The following is a 21,235-nucleotide window of genomic DNA, read 5'->3' as shown; positions in this document are numbered from 1 at the left end:
TCGAATGCCTTGCTGTAGTCAATAAAACAACAATAAAAAGTCATATTAAATTCTCTGCCCTTTTCAAATAATTGTTTTACGACGTGGATATGGTCAATAGTTGAGTAACCACTCCTAAATCCGGCCTGTTCTCTTGGCTGGCATTCATCCAATGTCTTAGATATTCTGTTGAGAATTACTTTAGCAAAGACTTTATAGATATTTGACATCAGACTGATAGGTCTGTAATCATTTATGTTATTTTTGTCTCCTTTCTTATAAAGCAATACTATTGTAGATATTATCCATTGTTCAGGTATGACTTCAGTTTGCAATACTTCATTAAAGATGGATGTTAATATTGGTACAAGTTGTGTCATGTTTTCAATTAGTGTTTCATTAACAATGCCATCTGATCCAGGAGCTTTATCCTTTTTTTGAGTCCTTATTGATTTTTCTACTTCTGCGGGTAATATATCCGGTACACGATCTCCTCCAGTAAGGTCAATTAACTGGCTTTCGTTTTGTTTTGTGTACAAATTTCGAAAAAATTCAGTGGCTATTGACATAATTTCTGGACGTCTTGTTTTTCTTTTTCTTTGTTGGTCAGAAATATTGGGTATCCATTCCACTTTTCCAATTAGCTGTTTAGTTGCCTTTTTTATACCTCCCGTTCCCTGAATACTTTTTTCTAATAAACCCAGCCTATATTTTTGTCGGTCTCTTCGCATATTACTCTTTATTTTTTTTGCTTGTCTCAGGTATCTGATGTCTAGTCCTTTTTAGTAAACGTATTAATTAAATTAAAATTTTCAATTATACTTAAGATTCTCATAGTGTCAAATAATATTCCTTTAGCCTTTTTTTAAAGGTCATTAAAGTTCGAGCTTGCCTGATTTTAACGGGTAGAGTTCCACAAGCGAACAGATTTACTTTATTATTATATACTACTATTATATTAATACTACTATTTATTTATAATACTAATTATAATTTTAATTTGTTTTCCTAAATATCTGCATTGTTATTTGTTTTTATTCTTCATTTTCGTCGCTCGCTTGTCTATGCTATTTAGCCGCCATATTTATTATAGAAAAGAGTCATAGACTAAACGCCGGCCTTTTATTACTCGTTTTCCGCTGAGAAGTGTGTGAATAAGTTTACAGCGGAAAACTGGTAAATGATGGCAGCAAATAATTATTTTGGGTTTACCCATGGAGGGACCCAATACGGGTAAGCCGTCTATTGTAAAATAGTGATTAAAATTTTATCTGGAATACTTGTAATCACACATGAGCTGATACACAACCTTGTGCTCGCATTTCTATGTAATCAAAATGGCGTCTTATGTGTATTGATCGTGATATTTTTATCGGAAAGTGGTGTTTAGTAGGATATAAACGTGGTATGGTGTGTTTTTAGCGCGGCAACAGCTAGCGCTGCTTACGGCGGCCAAACGGGGTACGCCGTGGCACCGGCTGCGACCGCCGCGACGTACGGGACCCAACGTGCCGCAGCAACTGGATACGACACTGCGTATCAGGCCGCAGCCGCCACCCAAGGTATGTAACCAGCGAACGATTCTCTGATATTATTCGTGAAATAAAATAAACATTGCACTTATGGAAAAGGTGATGTCTATGACTCACCAATGCTAATCAATACATTTATGTTCAATCATGAAGAAAATTGTCGATACACAAAAATATCTCTATACAAATATTAAAGTAACATTTATTGATCATTGTTTTAACACATTTCTAAAATTTGTTTTGACAGTCGCGTAATATATTTCGTCTTAAAGTTATTATGTTTAATTTAAACCTCAAAAACAACAATAAAAATATCAAGCAATGAAAAAACTTGTTTCTCGTTTTCATAAATTTTCACATTTGTTCCATAGGTAAGTATTATTTCACAACAATAATATTACAAATTCAATACATTCCTTATAAAATTTTTTACTATCTATAATAGTCATTAAACAAAATTCGATAACACATCTTTTAAGTTGTCTACTCATAAGATATTTGTACTTATTGCATGTAGGGTGACACAAGTCTTTTTTTAAAAAAGTCAAAGAAACTATATCCTGTCCATTTATGGCAACCGCAACTGATATCTAATTAGTTTGTTAGTGAGCATACAGTCTATGAGGCTTAAGCTGGTGATCAAAAAAAGCTTAAAAAATAAAGTTTATTATTAGAGATCAATAAAAATTGAAGCTTTTTTTGATCACTCCCTATATTTTTTTATATATATAAAAATAAATTTCAATTCTTTTATATCACATGTATTGCATCCTCATAATTTTCAATCTGATGTGTTGTGTTGTTAGTGTTAAAAATAAATTGTTCCATTATAATTACTACAAACAACATTGAGTCTACAATTTCTTTTTTATTTTTTACTGCAAAGTCATTTTTAATTAGGATTGGGCGTAATAGTTTGTAACACAGATCGCTCAGTTTAGTTAGTTGCTCTTAAACAAACTTGTTCGCTCCTTTAGTTCATCAGCTCCTAGCTGTTTAATAAGTTGCTCTGTGAATGATGAACTAAAAACAAATGATATGCCTTTTATTGCTGGCAGATTATTAATTTGCTTGATATAGCTTCTGCTGCATGTTACAACAAGAATAAGAAATATATATTTAAACTTTCTCAAAATAGGATAAACTTATCAATGAATATTAATAATATACATTTCTTATTGTTAATAAATACTGCTGTTTAGGTAATGATTAGTATACACACTTGTTTACATATTTTTATTAAGTTTTAAAAATAATCAATGATTACTCTAGTTTAGGTTTATATTTATATAAAGAAATTTTACAATATTACATGTTACTATGGAATTGGACTGGATCTTTACATGTTCAGCTGCACACTCTGACTCACAGAACGCATGCAGATGATGATACATCATACTCAATGGCTGACATTTCAATGACACTATAAGAGAACACTCATAAAAAAGCAAAGCTCAGTTTAGACCTTGCAGCTCTTCATAGTTGTTCCCTGCTATAATAACTGTTTCATGTTTGAGTTTATGATCCAGCGGCCCACGCGCACGCGCACGCGGCGGCGGCGGCCGCGTCCGCCTACGACGCCAGCAAGAGTGCCTACTACCAGCAGGCTGCTGCGGCCTACCCTGCAGCAGCACCGCCTCAACCGCAACCGGCGTACGACGCGACTGCGAAACCTGCGTACTCTACGCCGGCTACGTACGCACAGGTGAATTTATACAACTCTATAAAAACCAGCTTCACCATTTTTACTAAATAAGGAGGATATATATTTTTTTTATATTGAGAGATTGGAACTCTTTGCTGGAGTCTGTATTTCCTTGACAAACAATAGGAGTTTTCAAAAACAGTCAATAGGTATATAACAGAGTAAGAAGGCACCATTTTATTGTATTGTTGACATACTTTTTAGCACATTGAAGCTTATTTACACATTTATTTGCAAATTTTTTTACTTGTTATTTTTTTCTTTTTAATATAGAGATTGCATATATTTCAATTTCCTACATAGTTTTTGCCACAGTTACCAAAGATGTTATCTTTAATATTTAGTGATGTTGTTTAGTATACAAATGAAATAAAAAAAGTCAATTTCAAAATAATATTAAATTTTGTGCCTCTTTTTTGAACTTATATGCTTATAATGTGTTCCTCTATATAAATCCGTGGTTGTCGTGGTTGTGTTAGTACGGGCAGGGGGGCGCACGCGGCGGCGGCGGCGCCAAGGCGGCTTATGGCAGCGTGTACACGGCCACAACGGCCGCCGCCTCCTACCCCTCGCAGCCCTACTCGGCGCCCGCCGCGCAACCCGCCAAGCGTGAGTACACACACATACCACTAGCCACTTGACTCTTCACTTATAACTTAAATTTGTTCTATGTTTGTGTATTACAATTTTCTTAGATATTAAAACAATATTATTTCTTAGATGAGCAAAAATGATGTAATGGACATCATTTTTGTTCATCTAAGAAATAATATGTAGTGTTAGTTTACAAATTACAAAATGAAATAAAAATTTACATGGGTAATATACAAAATAAAAAGCATCCAAAAACTTAGCTCAAGCAAAATCACAAGTGCCATTTATTTTTTTGCAGCTCTTTGTTTGTAACCATTATCAATAGTATTTTTGACATTTCAAATAATAAAATAAATAATTAATCTTGTGTCTTTAATAATTAGAAATGATATAATTAATTTATTTAAGTCAAATAATATAGCAGCACTACAGTAAAACACTCATTTATTTTGTAAAATTAGAGTCAAGTGGTTTATTAAGTTATATTTTAACTTTGCGTAACAAAATATTATATATATTTCCCAATATTATACAAAATATTAAAAATATTACTGATAATTATATTTACACATTTTAAATGAAACTATTTTAACCAATTATACACAGTAACACTTAACAGTAGTATGTGGTCACATGTGGTAGGAGACTGAGGTGGCATTTGTCTGTCAGTTTTTTTTGTGCAGTATTACTACAACTGTCTCCTTTTCTGAGTCATTCAGCAGTGTGTCGCACCCGCTACATCAGGACAGTTCTTTTTTTTCTACTGTAGTTGGATTAGGTCTTAGGGTACTCTGCGTTTCTCCCCTTTGGTTATCCATTAAAGAGTGGGCCAGAGTGTTTGAGTGATTCGATTTACGTTTTTTGTAGGATTCGGTGTAACGTTCAATTTCCTGCCTTACTGTATGCATTCTTAGATCGTGATGTAAAATTTCGTTGGGTACAAACCAAGGAGAGTTTGTTACAATACATAGGGCTTTATTTTAGAACCTTTGTATTATCTCAATGTTTGAATGGGATGCGGTAACCCAAAGTTGTATCCCATATGTCCAAATGGGTTTAAGGACAGCCTTATACAGGAGTATCTTATTCTCAAGAGATAGTCGAGACTTACGACCAATAAGCCAGTACATATTTCTTTTATGGAGACCAAGTTGCTTTCTTTTTGAAAATATATGTGTCCGCCATGTGAGTCTTTTGTCTAAGTGCAATCCAAGGTACTTTACTTGATGTGCTTGTGGGATTTCTATTCCATTTAGTGTAACTGTGGGACAAGTGCCTCTCCTGAATCTGAATGTAACATTCACAGACTTGGCCTCGTTTGCTTTTATCCGCTACTTTTTGAGCCAGAGACATATATCGTTAAACCCCTACTGCAAAGTTTCAGATGCTACAATAGGGTCGATATGAGAAGAGAGAATAGCAGTATCATCAGCAAAAGTACCAATGGTTAAAGACGCTGTAGAAGCAGCGATTCATATAAGTTTGACAGGATTGACAGCAGACTTATTGGTTTATAAGATTTTGGTTCCTCAGCAGAATTGCCTGGTTTTAACAGAAGTATTATTTGTGCCACCTTCCACTAAAGAGGGAAGAACTGAAATCTGTCATGGCGTTAAAAAGGGTTGTAAGAAATGTTTTTCCAGATTGACATAATTATTATATCAAACTACAGCCAGTACGTGAGGCAATTAAGAAATCGTTGGCGGTAGTTTGATATAATAATTAAGTCAACTGACAGATGAATGTCACTTCCGTCCGCCTATAACCACGATTAATCCGATTAAAATAGTTTAATTTGAAAAAATAGTTGATTATGCTTAACATAGATATAATATTTTCATTAGCATTTTTGACTATTTCTTATTTGTACTTTAGTTTACATTCGAGTTTATACTTTGAATATTTAATATTTTAATTTATTTGCATAGCCTTTTTTAATTGCAATTTCATAATACATATGCAGCTTATAAAATGTCGTTTATATAAAAATTCCGAATTTTGTGGTAATCTTATTTTAGCAACTTTACAAATAATATTCCATAGTTAGTATAGTAATTTAGGTTATTATATCAAAGAATTACAAAATATTCTATTTATTTACTTATAAAGCCTTAAGCTATTTCTCCATCAGTGAATATATTTTAAGGATTATTAGTATTTTAACTCTTAAATGGGCAGAACACTTCATATATTTTAAGATTTATTTACAATTTTTCTAATGTCCTAGATAGATAATATTTTTCACAGTGTCATTAAATAATACATTACTATGAAAAATAAAAGTTTACTTGTGGTTATCTCTTCCATTTGGCTGTTTAGGGTAGTAATGTTTAGTCAGTATTAAGGATAAATAGTAAAAATTTAGCACACGAGTAAGATACACGAGCTATGTAAAATTGAGGGGCGATCGCGCTGTGTTGTTGTAGAGACGGCTAACAGGGGCACCTCTGCTTATGATACAGCTCTCTACAACGCGGCGACCATGTATGTGGCGCAGCAGAACAAAACCGGCGGCGGTGGGTGAGTTCAAATTACCTACTTATACTATATTTAAGAACAATGTCAGGGTCTCACTAGAAACTTGGATGTTTGTGAACACACAATATCTCAAATATGGGTTGAGTTGAGTTGGGTTCAACAACAGACAATATTGTAATATAGGTAAATAGTAAATAATGGCTTAACGTTGTTCAATTAAAATTATATCTGTAAAAGATAACATAAAATTTGTAAGTAATATTAACAATGTCAGTTCCAGTAAGAGTAATTGCTTAATGGTTAACTTTAGTCTCATCCTTGTCGCCAGTGGTTGGAAAAATTACAATAAGAGTGGAGTAGGTGCTGGACAGCAGCGTAGGCCCAAGCCTCCGCCTAAGGCACAGCAACTGCACTACTGTGACGTGTGTCGCATTTCCTGTGCTGGGCCACAGGTCAGTAAAAATTTTATATAATAAATTAAATCACCTTTATCAATCTAATAGGTCGGGGGATATTGTCGTATTTTTTGATATTTCAAATCTGGAAATTTTATTGTGAAAGATTAAGTTCGCTCTGGTCACAGATAAAATACGATGACTACTAAGCTACGACATTGCTGAAGAACTGGATGTTGATCATGAAAGAATTTTACGTCATTTACGAAAGTCTGGGTACAAGAAAAAACTTTACATTTGGGTACCACATGATCTCACTGAGAGAAACCTAATAAAACATGTTTCCATTCTTTGTTGAAACGTAAGAATTCCGAACCATTTCTCAAACAGTTGATTACGGGTGATGAAAAATTGGCTACTTAGGATGAGAATAGGCGAAAAGGATCATGGTCGAAGCATGAACAAGCCCCACAGATCCGGCCGGACCTGGCCAGGCCTGACTCGGAACAAAGTGATGCTATATGTATGATGGGATTGGAAAGGAATCGTCTGCTATGAGCTCTTGCCACCGGGTAAAACTATCGATTCTGACCTCCACGAAAGTAGAGATCAGAATAGAAAGGGCGTCGTGTAACACCATGACAACGCCAGACCGCACGCTTCTACAGCCACGCAGAAAAAATTGAGAGAGCTTGGCTGGGATGTGTTAATGCATTGTATATAAATAAGATAAACTAAAGTCAAGTAATTTTGAATTAAATTCATTCAATAATATTTATTAGAATATTTAAAAGCAAATTACAGGAGAGTAGTTTTGACATAAACTGTGACATATGTGCAGACGTACAAGGAGCACCTCGAGGGGCAGAAGCACAAGAAGAAGGAGGCGGCCGTAAAGCTGGCGGCAGCGGGCGGCGGTGCGGGCGCGGGCGGAGGAGCGCGCGCGTGTGGCGCCTCTGCGCTCCGCTGCGAGCTGTGCGACGTCACGTGCACAGGCGCCGACGCCTACGCCGCCCACGTGCGCGGCATCAAGCACCAGAAGGTGGTCAAGCTGCACACCATGCTGGGCAAGCCTATCCCCTCCACTGAGCCCACCAAGCTGCAGCCAGGTAAAGCACCTCCCCCTCACACCCCGCGCGCCCCGCACGCCACATCTGTATTGCGGCCTGCGGACCGTCGGTCAGCTCTATTTGAGCTTTCAAGTCTAATTTTCTCGTTAAACTTTACACTCGGTACAGATATGGAGTGTGAGTGTGGGCCTTTTTTTATTCACATTTTTTTAATTTCATTCACCCTACTGAATATTTATTTTAGACTTCTTCTCAATTGAAATATAAGTAAATATGTTGACATGCCATATTTATGAAATATATTTTTATAAAGTTATCAATAATTAATTGAAAATTTTTGTGGACCAACACATGTATGCACATAAATATGAAAGTTAATTTTGAGGTCCCAACTATAGAAAAAGGCCCAAAAATTCACCATATTCCATGTATGTATGCGAGAGAGAGAAAATTGGACTTCTGCTCATAGCCAAAAAGAGCGTGGCGGGGCCGCCGGTAGTCGCGTTCGTGGCGTCCGGGGGGCTGAGCACCGTGTGTCCCGCAGACGCGCCCGACGACGTGCCCGACGACGACGAGCCCGAGGTACAGCCCGTGGGCCTCGACTACATCGAGGAGATCCGCGGAGACGACGGCAAGGCGCTCAGCTTCAACTGCAAGCTCTGCGACTGCAAGTTCAACGACCCCAACGCCAAGGAGATGCACATGAAGGGCCGCCGCCACCGTCTGCAGTACAAGAAGAAGGTACGTCGCCACCCCAACACCTCACCCAACACTCCCCATACACGCCCGTCCAGTGATTACCAAGTAAAAGGTTTGAGGCACTCGTCGAGCCTGGTGGCCTTGTGCCGCCAAGAGATCCGAGCGTCGCATGATGACAAAATACAATGAGGACGATCATACATACACATTACATACTTACATTCATAATGCCAGGATGAAGAAAATTCATTTAGTCTTTAGCTTCTGTAATCGCTTTCTTTAATTCAATAAATATATTGAATAAGGTACATACGTTATATTATATTACAGGTGCAACCTGACCTGGAGGTGAAGGTGAAGCCGTCGATGCATCAACGCAAGCTGGCGGAGGCGAAGGCTCAGCGTATGCTCGTTCGCGATGAAATGTGGGCGCGTCGCCGCATGATTGACGTTAGTGTTTGATATTGTTTCACTCTTACTCCCACATAGCAGGAAAAAGAAACAGAATCTCACTACGTTCTTTCTTGATACTCCACTTTCCGCCTTTAGAGTGCTGGAACTGAACGCCGCACTATGACAATATAACGGGATTAATATATAATTACTTTGTACTATAATTTAATTGATATATTATAATTACATTGTATTTAATCTATACTAATATAATAAAGCGGAAGAGTTTGTTTGTTTGTTTGTTTGAACGCTAAGATCTCTGGATCTACTGATCCGATTTTCATTGTTTTTGTTTTGTATGAAAGCTGCATTCTTCAGAAGTGCTATAGGCTATATAACATTACATTACACATATAAACTAATATATTTTAAAGTACATTCTAATTTGACATGCAATTTATTCTGCCATGTTAATAACAACCGTCGCGTCGCTACGCAACCGTTACCGCGACATTTTGATATTCATCCTTATGAATAGTCACTCTTAACATTTTATCTAGATTGAAATTATAGTTTACTGTATAGCATTCTAATAAATAATTAAGGAGATGTCACTGATTCCAAATGACCTAGCTTACGGGCGCCATAGTATGACCGATGCGAACAGGCAGATGACATTGACGGTTTTATAAATTTTCATACATTTTCGAACTATTGTAAATGTTTATGTAATTATTTGCTGTTTATAATTAATTTAAGCTACACTTTGCTTCTCTTCTTATTTTATTTGATATTGCCCGCTAAAATTATCCTACTTAATAGAGAGAAATGTTTAGTTATTTCATAGAGTCGATATCTACGAGTATGTTCGCACGCACGGAAAACTTTAGGTACTTTTTCTAATATTAAGAATATCCTTCAGTTATTTTTACTACTTTTGTTGATTCATTTCAATAACTTAGATATTCTAATAATATGTCTCTACTTATTATTCTTTTTGATTATTTAGCTTATATTTTCTTACTAATTCTATTGAAAACTGAAAATAATTTCATAAATATATTTAATAAATATTCTTATAGTTCAAGCAGGCGTAGCCGCGTCCGAGTCCACTAGTATTGATATATAATTAATATTGACAATATGACAATATAATTACTTTGTATTTAATAAAAGTAATTATTACGATTGACTTTTATACAGAGTGGTGAAGAAGAAGAACGTGTGTACTGGGAAGGCGCAGATTGGTGGCGCGGACCACATCATCATCACCATCATGTGAGAATTTAATTTATGAAAATAGTTATTAATATCAAAGTGACTTAAAGGGAATATGTAAAGCTGCAAGTCTAAGGTTTAATGATATTATATAAGATTGTATATGACCGTCAAGCATTGTACCTCAATTTGTATTTTAAAAATAATAAAATACCTTAACAACATTTTATTTTTCTTGCGCAGGGCATGGGTATGGGCTATGGTCCCGTAGGACGCCGCCCCGAGACATCGGACGACCGCCACGTGCTGGCCAAGCACGCGGACATCTACCCCACGGAGCAGCAGCTGCAGGACATACAGCGCGCCGTGTCCCACACCGAGAAAGCTCTCAAGTCGCTCTCTGACGCGCTCGCTGATCATGCCAGACCTAAGGTACAATTATATTTTGTACTTAAATAGTTTTTGATATTATCCTTAAGGAACAAACATACGAGGGGAGGTCCAAAAGTTTGTTCTAAATTAAATGAAACAATAAATCTATTTTTCCTTTTCAATATAATCACCCTTAAGCTGAATACGAATATATATGAATTAATTTTTCTAAACCGTCGATATATTTTTTTTTCTTTCGCCTGAAAATGGTCCAAAATTGTCTCCTACACCTCAGTGTTGTCGGAAAATTTCCTTCTCCTTAGATCTTTTTTTAAATTGGGGAACAAATGAAAATCGCTAAGGGCCAGGTCTGTAAGGTGATTCGAAGCCATGCGTGTGCACAGCAGCCATTGCAACTCTGCTCTTGTGACCTGGTGCATTATCTTGCAAGAGCAACACACTCTTAGCAAACTTTCCTCGACGTTTTTCTTTGATAGCCTCCTTTAATTTGTTTAGTATCGACGCGAAGTATTCTCCGGTTATGCTTCTTCCCTTTTCTTTATAAACAATCCCAAAAAACAGTAGCCATCAACTTTCCAGGCGGTTGTGACACCTTGGATTTCTTTGGGGGTGGTGTGGCTTTTTATGCCATTGCATGGACTCCTGATTTGACTCAGGCTCTAAGTGATGGACCCCCGTTTCATCTCCAGTAACAATCCGTTCCAACATCTGTGCTGGTTCATCTCCACACAACTCCAATTAACGCAGATAACTGTTTTTTCTTCAAACGAGCGTCCTTCAGAACAAGTTTTTCCACTTTTTCGATGATGGCTGATGTGTTGGCCTCAACTGGCCGTCCAGAGCGGGGATCGACTCTTGACCATGTTTAAAAAGACCATGCCACTTATAAATAATGGATTTACCAGGGCAATCCTCCCCATAAACGGCTTGCATTTCATTTAAAATGGCCATTCCTTGCTTGGTAAGGAATTTTATCACGGCACGTTGTTCAATTTTCTCCATAGTTTCAGTATTCTTCTGGATTGACTTGTTTAGCAGGCGAGTGTTAGTCAACGTATGACGCAACATTCGTTTTCGTTTTTCGCCTGAACAGTATGCTGTTGGCCATACGGGCCTCTACAGCGTCACCGGGCTTTGGGAGGCCTAACTAGAAGAGCTCTGACTTTGGCTTGGTTACCATGGAACAATGACGCAACAGGGCTGAAACTCTATTTATATCTAATGATGAGTCCCTAAGTAGTATGACATTAAGTTGTCGGCCCTATCCCCACTCCATTCCACAAACTTTTGGACCTCCCCTCGTACAAATGAAAAATTTGGCCAGCTTGGTCGTAATTATGTACAATAAGTATTTTTGAAAGATTGCAATTTTTTCTTTAAATTAAGAAATTAAAATTGTGATTTATATTTAGGGTGTTGTGCCACCAAAAGTTCCAGCTAAACCTGAAGAGAAGAAAGAAGAAAAACCAGAAGGAAAAGAAGATGGACGTGATAATCAATTGTAAGTAATTATTTTCTAATTAATAAATTTATTGGTAGTTGGAACTTATGTAAACTTTTGTATAAACAATGAATTAATTGACCACTTATTTGTACACTTAGGGGTGAATTCTAAAAAACCACAAAACACTTGATCAATGAAATATTTTTAAGAGTCAGAATTTAATTTTTTATAAAAATCGGTGGTGATTTAAATAAAAATCTAAACAATCTTTCAACCCCTATTTCATCTCTTTAGGGTTAAAATTTTTCAACATCCTTCCTTAGTGGATGTCCAGATTACGAAAATAAATATCCCTCCAAATTTCACGTTTCTACCATCAGCGGTCACGGCTGTGCGTGCGTCTTACCTCAGTCAGTGAGAACATGTTCTTTCAATATGAAATATGTGTCGCTGACACTTTCCCCTGTATATTACAGGGGAAAGTGTCAGCGACACATTGAATGAAACCACAGTTTTAACTACTCTATGAAAGCCTAATACAATAAAAAAAAATCCCAAAAATGAAAAAAAAATATTTTTCAAAGAATATAAAATTATCGTTGTAAAATAAAACGCCATTTGTAAGGACGACGCACGGCACACATAAACCTATGTAAGGGACACCGCCGCACACGCTTCATTCTGAAATCGAGTCATAGGTATTGGCGATAGAAGTTCTAAATTGTTTAATTTAAAATAACAACAGATAATAATTGATATTATTTTAACAATTTTTTGTCATGTAATACATATTTAGTATAATGCAAGATTGTTTACAGATTCTCATTCGTCGGTGAAAACGAGGCTACCCCGGCGCCGGCCGAGGGCCCGGCCGCAGCCGCGCCCGCGCCCGCCGCGCGTGCCCTCAAGGGCGTAATGCGCGTGGGGCTGCTGGCCAAGGGGCTGCTGCTGCGTGGCGACAAGGATGTGCGCCTCGTGGTGCTGTGCCATGACCGCCCCACCGTTACGCTGCTCAAGCGCGTCGCCGCCGACCTGCCCGTGCACCTCAATAAAGTTAAGGTGGGTTGGCTTGTTACTACAATAGAGAAATGGAAATACCTCAATCTTCCGAGAAAGAATTGAACCTGCAACCTCATTCTGACCCTGTTCTGGCCCTGTCGCTGAGTCCTGCTGACCTTTAAAATGATATCTTACCTCATGTTTTTTTACATTACCAGGGATCAGTGGAGGAGCCAAAGTACAAGGTGGAACTCCTCCCCGCCGAGGGCGCCGTACAGGTGTCGGATGGCAACGTGAATGTGCTCGTGAGCCTCACGTCGGCCGTGATGCGCGAGCCCGCGGGTGAGTGCGTGCGCGCGCCGCCGCCGCGATGTTCGACAACTGGTTCATGACCCCCGTCGGAGAAAGTTACTTTGATATGTTCGGGCCCACTGTCACCACCCTGCCACATCTGCACATCTTGTACGGCCGACTTGCCGTACAAGATGCGGGTGGATGGATGTGTTTTTGTGAACTTTGAGACGCGATTTTGTTTTTAATCATTTTTATTTTTTTTGAACAATATCAATGATAGTATTATTTGCTTAATCAGAGTAATCTATACTGATGCCCGAACATTCTGGAAACTTTTAAAGTTCTTTATATTTCCCATACGATTTCAGACCATTGTTATATAAAAAAAAAATTGAAACGCTTTTGAAATCGGTTGTCGAAATCGTTCTCTCAGATTCTCTCTCAGAACAAACTATCTATTATAGATTCGAATTTGTTTTTTATATCTTTATATATATATATATATATATATATGTTTTATCTGATGGTGTTTTTGTAAGATGAGATAATTTGTTCAAGTGACGCCCGCTGGGCAAATGTGTTGAATGCTTATTTTTAGGTGTGAGTAGGGTAAGCAGCGAGAAGAAAAGGATTTTTGATCATCCGTATATCACGTGCGTGGGACCCCGCAGTGGTATATCGGTCTACTGAAACGGAGCAAACATCGCCATCCCTACGCCTTATTTGCGTTTATACTCCCTAACCTGTCGTCGACTATCTTAGGAATGAATGTTCTATAATGTGTTGTGTTGCCGCAATGCGGTGCTTGCGACAGCGCGCGCCCTCACTGTCGCGCAGTGCGGTGCGCGCGTGCGTATGTTTGCCCCGTTTGCGTGGACGGCGATGGTCAAACACCCTTTGTATTGTCGCTAGAGGGTGGCGACATAAAGCGAGACGACAAGGATGTGCTCCCGCGGCAGAAGTGTTTGGACGCGTTGGCCGCCCTTCGGCACGCCAAGTGGTTCCAGGTACATTCGCCCACATCTAGCATGTGCGCACTCCACCCCACACCGACCCACGAGGCGGGTTCCCAACCAGTCATGGTCCCTGCATCATTATTCCTGCTAATGACAATGTCCTTAAACTGATCTCCAGCCAAAATTTTTTTTTCAAAATTATTATATACACTATCTTTTGCTTAAAACTAGACTATACAGATGCGATTTTATATTAATTTATATTTAAAAAGAGTCCCAGTCATTCCTTTTATTGGCCAACTAAAATAATTAAATCTATATTAATAATGAAAGGGTTGGGAACCCCTGTAATAGAGTAACCATTTTGAGTAATTATGTGGGAGTGCGCACGTATTTTTTAGTCACATGTTTATTTTTCGTTTTTTATATCATTCCGAGTAGCCTTTGTTTTAGTTAAAATTTTGCTATATTAAATATTCCGCTCCCTTGAACATGTGGCTACAAGTGCTCGTAGGAGCGAAGCTGCGTTCCCCGCCACTGAGCCTCTAGGGTGATAGTGTAGACTAAAAATATGAAACAAATGTTGTCAATATTCTAAAACATATAATACAATTATATAGTGATAATAAAATAGTAAATAGTGATGGACCAGATAGGGTAGACTCGATCTAATTATCACATTTTAAAAAATACTGAACATATCCAGAATTCTATTGTAGTCACATATTTAAAAAAGCAAAGCATAAAACAAAATAAGTGATCACTTCAAATTCTGTGTACTTGGATGCGAACTCATAACCACCGATCTCGTCTTGGATGTCACCCTTGGTCCGCTGGTCCGTCACGGGAGGTGGTGTCGGGGGACGCAGCCAGTCCTCACGTGTGAAGCGGCTTTACTTTAACGGAGCTGTCGAGTCGCAGGCACATGAATATACGGCTTGAAGGAGCTTTATATCAGATTATATTAATTTAATTTCATGCTTGATATAAAAACGTAATTAAATTCACGAATGATGGTAAATATGCCATTTCGATTTTCGGCTACTGTGAATCTCCTAAGGTCTTTTCACTAAATAAATTATGATTTATGATAACATTCATGTAAAATAAAATAACAAGAAGTCATGCGACTCGACACCACCGTGCTGTTTTTTACATGAGTGTATAGCATTTTATAATTTGGTGTGGTGTGGGTGCAGGCTAGGGCCGCCAGCTTGCAGTCGTGCGTCATCATTATCCGCATTATGAGGGACCTTTGCCGGCGGATACCCAACTGGACGCCGCTTGATCCTTATGTGAGTGTATACTAGCGTGTATACTAGAGTGTTAGCACAAGGCTCTCTCTCTAATCCGCTATGTCTATGTGGCACAGGCCATGGAGCTGCTGGTGTCGGGCGTGATGCAGTCGGCGGGTGGCGCGCTGTCGCCGGGCGAGGCGCTGCGGCGCGTGGCGGAGGCGGTGGCGGGCGGCCTGCTGCTGGACTCGGGGCCCGGCCTGCGCGACCCTTGCGAGAAGGAACTCGTGGTGCGTACCTACTACGAGCCTGATGTTACGCGTGCTTATCTAGAAAATACCTTTTCACTCTAGATTTATTAGGAAAATTTTCAATAAACTGGCTTTTTTTCAAATTTTCAAATTAATGAATGTTTTTTTCCCAGGACGCCCTCGGCAACTTGCAACCACAGAAACGTGAAGACTTAACTGCATCAGCTCAACAGTTCCTAAGACAAATTGCGTTTAGGCAAATACATAAAGTAAGTCTTTAAATTTATCACTGAAAATCGAGAATGAATTTGAATACATCATTTTTATTTACGTTATGATATATGTCTGTTAATGAGGCGAAGCTCGACGTTGAATTCCGCCACTCGACACGCAATTCTTTCGAATTCGGCGGAAAGTGGAGGACAGAAGTGTCTTAATGGGAACAAAGTATCCTAACACTAGGTTCCCAGGTTCTCTCTCCCTACCCTGATTTACACGCTGTAACCTGTACATAGTGGAATGCAGTGTGAAACTACAAGAAATTTTACTATAAAATATTTAAACAATTAACTATAGCGACAAGAATGCGAGTGTGTAATATTTTAAAACTATTTTTTGTTGTATAGGTGTTGGACATGGAGCCTTTACCGAAGTTGAAGCACACGGCCGGCAACTGGAAATTCCCGCGCAAGCGCAGGCGCTCCAACACCGACCACGACCCCGACACGCCCAACGGTACTTATTACCCACTCTCATATGAAATATTAAACTTATATTTGTTGAGTTCCGTCAACCAAGAAGTGTCTTGACTTGTTATATACGGGAGAAAAGTGTGAAGCTGGGTTGCTGTGTCAGCTTATGTATTTGTTTTTGATGTATATACAGGGTGTCCCAGGAGTCAACGATAAAACGAAACCAGGTGATAGACCAAGTCGTGACAGTTATGAGAAAAATATAAAAAAAAAACTTTGTCATGTATTTTTCATATTATATTGATTTTAAAAAATATCGGAAATACCGACAACCTGTGATGGTTTTTCAAGTCCCAGGATTACAAATATTACTCTTTCTTCATTTTTTTTCTGTAATGTAATCATGAATAACCCTTCTGTGAATTACAGTTTAAGATTTAAACATACCTGCATCAGTTTTCAATAAAATGTGGTGTTTTTGCCAAACATTAAATTCAAAATATTTACTACACCCAACTTTAACCGACTGTACTATAAAAAAAATGTACTACAGTGTTTTTGCAAGTAACTTTAAAAGTTGGCGCATTTAATCTGGATTCCGAAATGGTACGACACTTGCTGGATTACTTCTTTGTTGAAGAGAGAAAAATCGAAATACACGATAATCGGGATGACGTTCAGCTTTTTGGTATCTTTTCCGATACATTCTAGCTGCAGCATTTGCGTTACATAACCATTCTCCAAGAATGAAATGCATATTGGCAATGTGTCAAAGACCGAGTATATGGCCTGCGAGATCCCGGACACGAGCACTGTCCTTATAAGTCCTGGGCCAGCCCCTAAGTTGGAAAAGTTCAGGTACCTTGAATCCGTCATGCACGAGTCTGGAGGCATCGATCACGATGTCTATAAGACGGATAAGAGTTTGGACGGTATCCTGCGATCACAGACCACACTAGTGACCTCCCGCCACTTAGCCCAGGCAACGCTTATCCGAAGTTCAGGTACCTTGAATCCGTCATGCACGAGTCTGGAGGCATCGATCACGATGTCTATAAGACGGATAAGAGTTTGGACGGTATCCTGCGATCACAGACCACACTAGTGACCTCCCGCCACTTAACCCAGGCAACGCTTATCCGAAGTTCAGGTACCTTGAATCCGTCATGCACGAGTCTGGAGGCATCGATCACGATGTCTATAAGACGGATAATAGTTTGGACGGTATCCTGCGATCACAGACCACACCAGTGACCTCCCGCCACTCAGCCCAGGCAACGCTTATCCGAAGTTCAGGTACCTTGAATCCGTCATGCACGAGTCTGGAGGCATCGATCACGATGTCTATAAGACGGATAAGAGTTTGGACGGTATCCTGCGATCACAGACCACACTAGTGACCTCCCGCCACTTAACCCAGGCAACGCTTATCCGAAGTTCAGGTACCTTGAATCCGTCATGCACGAGTCTGGAGGCATCGATCACGATGTCTATAAGACGGATAATAGTTTGGACGGTATCCTGCGATCACAGACCACACCAGTGACCTCCCGCCACTCAGCCCAGGCAACGCTTATCCGACTTAGGGGCTGGCCCAGGACTTATAAGGACAGTGCTCGAGTCCGGGGTCTCGCAGGCCATATACTCGGTCTTTGACACATTGCCAATATGCATTTCATTCATGGAGAATGGTTATGTAACGCAAATGCTGCAGCTAGAATGTATCGGAAAAGATACCAAAAAGCTGAACGTCATCCCGATTATCGTATATTTCGATTTTTCTCTCTTCAACAAAGAAGTAATCCAGCAAGTGTCGTACCATTTCGGAATCCAGATTAAATGCGCCAACTTTTAAAGTTACTTGCAAAAACACTGTAGTACATTTTTTTTATAGTACAGTCGGTTAAAGTTGGGTGTAGTAAATATTTTGAATTTAATGTTTGGCAAAAACACCACATTTTATTGAAAACTGATGCAGGTATGTTTAAATCTTAAACTGTAATTCACAGAAGGGTTATTCATGATTACATTACAGAAAAAAAAATGAAGAAAGAGTAATATTTGTAATCCTGGGACTTGAAAAACCATCACAGGGTGTCTGTTTTTCCGATATTTTTTAAAATCAATATAATATGAAAAATACATGACAAAGATTTTTTTTTATATTTTTCTCATAACTGTCACGACTTGGTCTATCACCTGGTTTCGTTTTATCGTTGACTCCTGGGACACCCTGTATATTAAAGAATAATGATTTAAATTTTAATATTACATAAGATATTTTTGAAACGGCTTTTAAATATTATTACACAAAAATTTACCATAATATTTTTTTGTATTAATATTTAAATCATTATTCTTTAATAAAATTGTAGGGAACGTGGCCTACACTATTTAGCTGGAGATTAGCGGCCTGATAATAAAAAATAATATTTTAAATAAAAGTTGCTTTATTGCTTGCTATATGAAAATGATCAATGAATACGCTAATAAATGCTACCGGTCCGCGCTCCGAGTATGCACTGCCTTATAATAGTAACGCCGGGAACGTGCTCACAGGCTATGCCGCGGTGTTCGGTTACTATATTTGGACCGCACAAAAATATTTAAGAAGAGCATGTCAATTTTTATATTTTTTTGCATACGATTGAACTGGTACGATTTTGAACATATTGACAACATAAAACCAGCTGTAAACAGTCTTTATTTCTCATTCAAATTATTTCTATTAACAGCGTGAGCACGCAGCCACCCGCAATATCTCGAATTTGTGCAGAAGGACGAAAAACGGGTAGTCTCGATACTAAGTTCTCTCTGTTTACCCATTATACGAATATAAGCGCAAGCCTGTAAACAAAGTATAGACGTTCCTCTGCAACTTTATAAACTATAGTAATTTTTGAAATATATACAATTTAATTTTAAATATATCTCTTCCATTTCAGGTGAAGGTAAAGTGGTAAAGACAGAAGAGAAGACGGATGCGTCCGAAACGAGCGCGATGCCCGCCAAGAAGTAGGCTATTTAATGTTACCTCCAGCGTAATGGAAGGCGAGGCGAAGCGATACCTAATCTTAAAAAAAATTAAAACAAACACTCGACTTTCCAAAAAGTTTATTTTATTATGGTATACAATATATTTGTATCGGTTTTACTGTTTAGCGCCATCTATATTTTGTCACGTGTTAACAAAGTTTATTTTGTGACGTCGATCGATCTGTCCAAAACTAAAGCTAATTGTAGTCAGAGAGTGCGGGGTTGCGTCGCTAGTGTTGCCATATGCAATGTTTTTACGCCTTGCTATCAATTTCATCATGTTTCTTATATATATATTATATATATTGATATGATTTCACCTTTTGGTGAATTACAGTTACAAGATCTTTCATAAGACATAACAAGATCATTATATTTTTTTCGTCAGTCATTACTTGTAAGTACCCAGCATCTAGTGATTAAATTTTAAATTAGCTTGTAAGTATGTTGGGTCGATAAAACAGTACATACAATAAACATTGTTTTTTAGGAAGCTTTTGTTGCCTATTGTAGTAAACATAATTTTTGCGTTTAGAAGGTCCCTGTACTAACGCCGACGATATCTATTGAAAGTTTACTCATAGTATAGAAATATAGTACACAAGTGAGGCAACCCTGACGCTAACAGTAGTATTTCGACTAGTTAGTGATAGGTACAATCTATATTGTAATTAGTGTAATTGTAAGGTTTGACAGGGAAAGACAGTGGCTTGAAGGTCAGTCAATGCAAAGTTGGATGTATTATGTAAGAGGTTTTTTTTTATTTCATATGTTTAGAGTCACAGTATTTGACTATAGATTATATATTAGTTCCTTTATACTATGTATATTTAATTTTAATAACATTTTGACTGTGTTAAGTTATAAAGTATAAATAAATACTGTAAGGTAAACATGATATACTTTGATATTTTTGTTTGTTAATTAAAAATTAACTATTGGTGTGATGTTATTTATTTAAGAGTCCACAACTCGGGGACTTTCTACTTGTGTAGAGATATTGTAATTTTCTTCCTTGTTTTCCAACTCTGGAACTTGGTTTTTATATTTACCAGACAAAACTTTGAATATTAATGTCAATAAATAAATTAACTAAATACTTGTTTTATTTCATAACTCTTCATTACGTCGTACTGTAATCCATCCGTCCTATTGTATCTATGTTTCACCCTCAATAAAGTGTTCAAAAGATTGTATAAAATTTTGAAGAAAAAATTATTAAAAATGATATTAGCTGTTATACTTGGTTAACGGTAATTTAAATGATTTCAGTGAGGAGAATGTAGAGGACATGAACTATATATATTTCATTCACGGGAACTAATTCGGTCCTCATACCTTAGAAATCCTGACATTTTAAGACTTAATTTTTTTTAATGGAATTTCTTTTTAAAAATTAATTTTCAATTTATAAATGTTGTAAAGACATGTTTAACAAATTATTGTTTAATTGTTATTATTAGGAGGACTATCAATTCTAATCCAAACTTACAAACTATTAAATAGAATAGGAGTTATATACAGAGCAATGTATCACATGTGGCAACCTAAGATACATATTATTAATTTGGACTATGGCAAAATGTATTTACAATATGCATAAAACTATGATAGAATATGAATCTATGATTTTCTTAATTTTTGTATGTTTCCTTATACATGCACATCTTAAGAACTACTGAATGAATTTCAATTAAGCTTTTTTTTGTACAGTTATTATTTGCCTAGACAGGATCTAGATTATATTTGAATTTGAAGATTGGAACATCATACACCTGATAGTGCAAACATAGTGATCCACCTAAATAAAGGAAATAATGTAATGCTGCCTTAGTTAAAGATATAATAATAGTTAAGCTAAAGTTATTCAGT

At 37.6% G+C, this 21,235-nt stretch overlaps 1 protein-coding gene across 7 annotated transcripts; it reads left to right on the top strand.

The window, feature by feature from the left end:
• Positions 1 to 1,051: 1,051 nt before the first annotated feature.
• Zn72D (Zinc-finger protein 72D) lies at positions 1,052 to 20,460 on the top strand. Of its 7 annotated transcripts, none has more exons than XM_085208069.1 (20): positions 1,052 to 1,212; positions 1,402 to 1,541; positions 3,041 to 3,216; positions 3,696 to 3,825; positions 6,237 to 6,330; positions 6,617 to 6,740; positions 7,525 to 7,792; positions 8,223 to 8,494; positions 8,783 to 8,902; positions 10,049 to 10,123; positions 10,307 to 10,495; positions 11,869 to 11,957; positions 12,719 to 12,959; positions 13,118 to 13,241; positions 14,106 to 14,200; positions 15,349 to 15,444; positions 15,522 to 15,674; positions 15,809 to 15,904; positions 16,262 to 16,370; positions 19,273 to 20,460. In XM_085208069.1, exons 1-20 carry the CDS (start codon positions 1,160 to 1,162, stop codon positions 19,344 to 19,346), a joined length of 2,718 nt encoding a protein of 905 aa, XP_085064195.1. In that variant the 5' UTR covers positions 1,052 to 1,159; the 3' UTR covers positions 19,347 to 20,460. The 7 variants fall into 7 exon arrangements, with proteins under 7 accessions (XP_085064195.1, XP_085064193.1, XP_085064197.1 ...); XM_085208067.1 differs by having other exon boundaries at positions 6,599 to 6,740; XM_085208071.1 differs by having other exon boundaries at positions 3,029 to 3,216; positions 6,273 to 6,330.
• The last annotated feature ends 775 nt before the right edge of the window (positions 20,461 to 21,235 follow it).

Source organism: Heliconius melpomene, chromosome 4 (genome assembly GCF_056956725.1).
Source record: "Heliconius melpomene rosina isolate 202511_hmr_F chromosome 4, ASM5695672v1, whole genome shotgun sequence".
Lineage (NCBI taxonomy): Eukaryota > Metazoa > Arthropoda > Insecta > Lepidoptera > Nymphalidae > Heliconius > Heliconius melpomene.
Note: the sequence above shows the minus strand (reverse complement) of the source record. Positions and strands in the feature narration are given on the sequence as shown.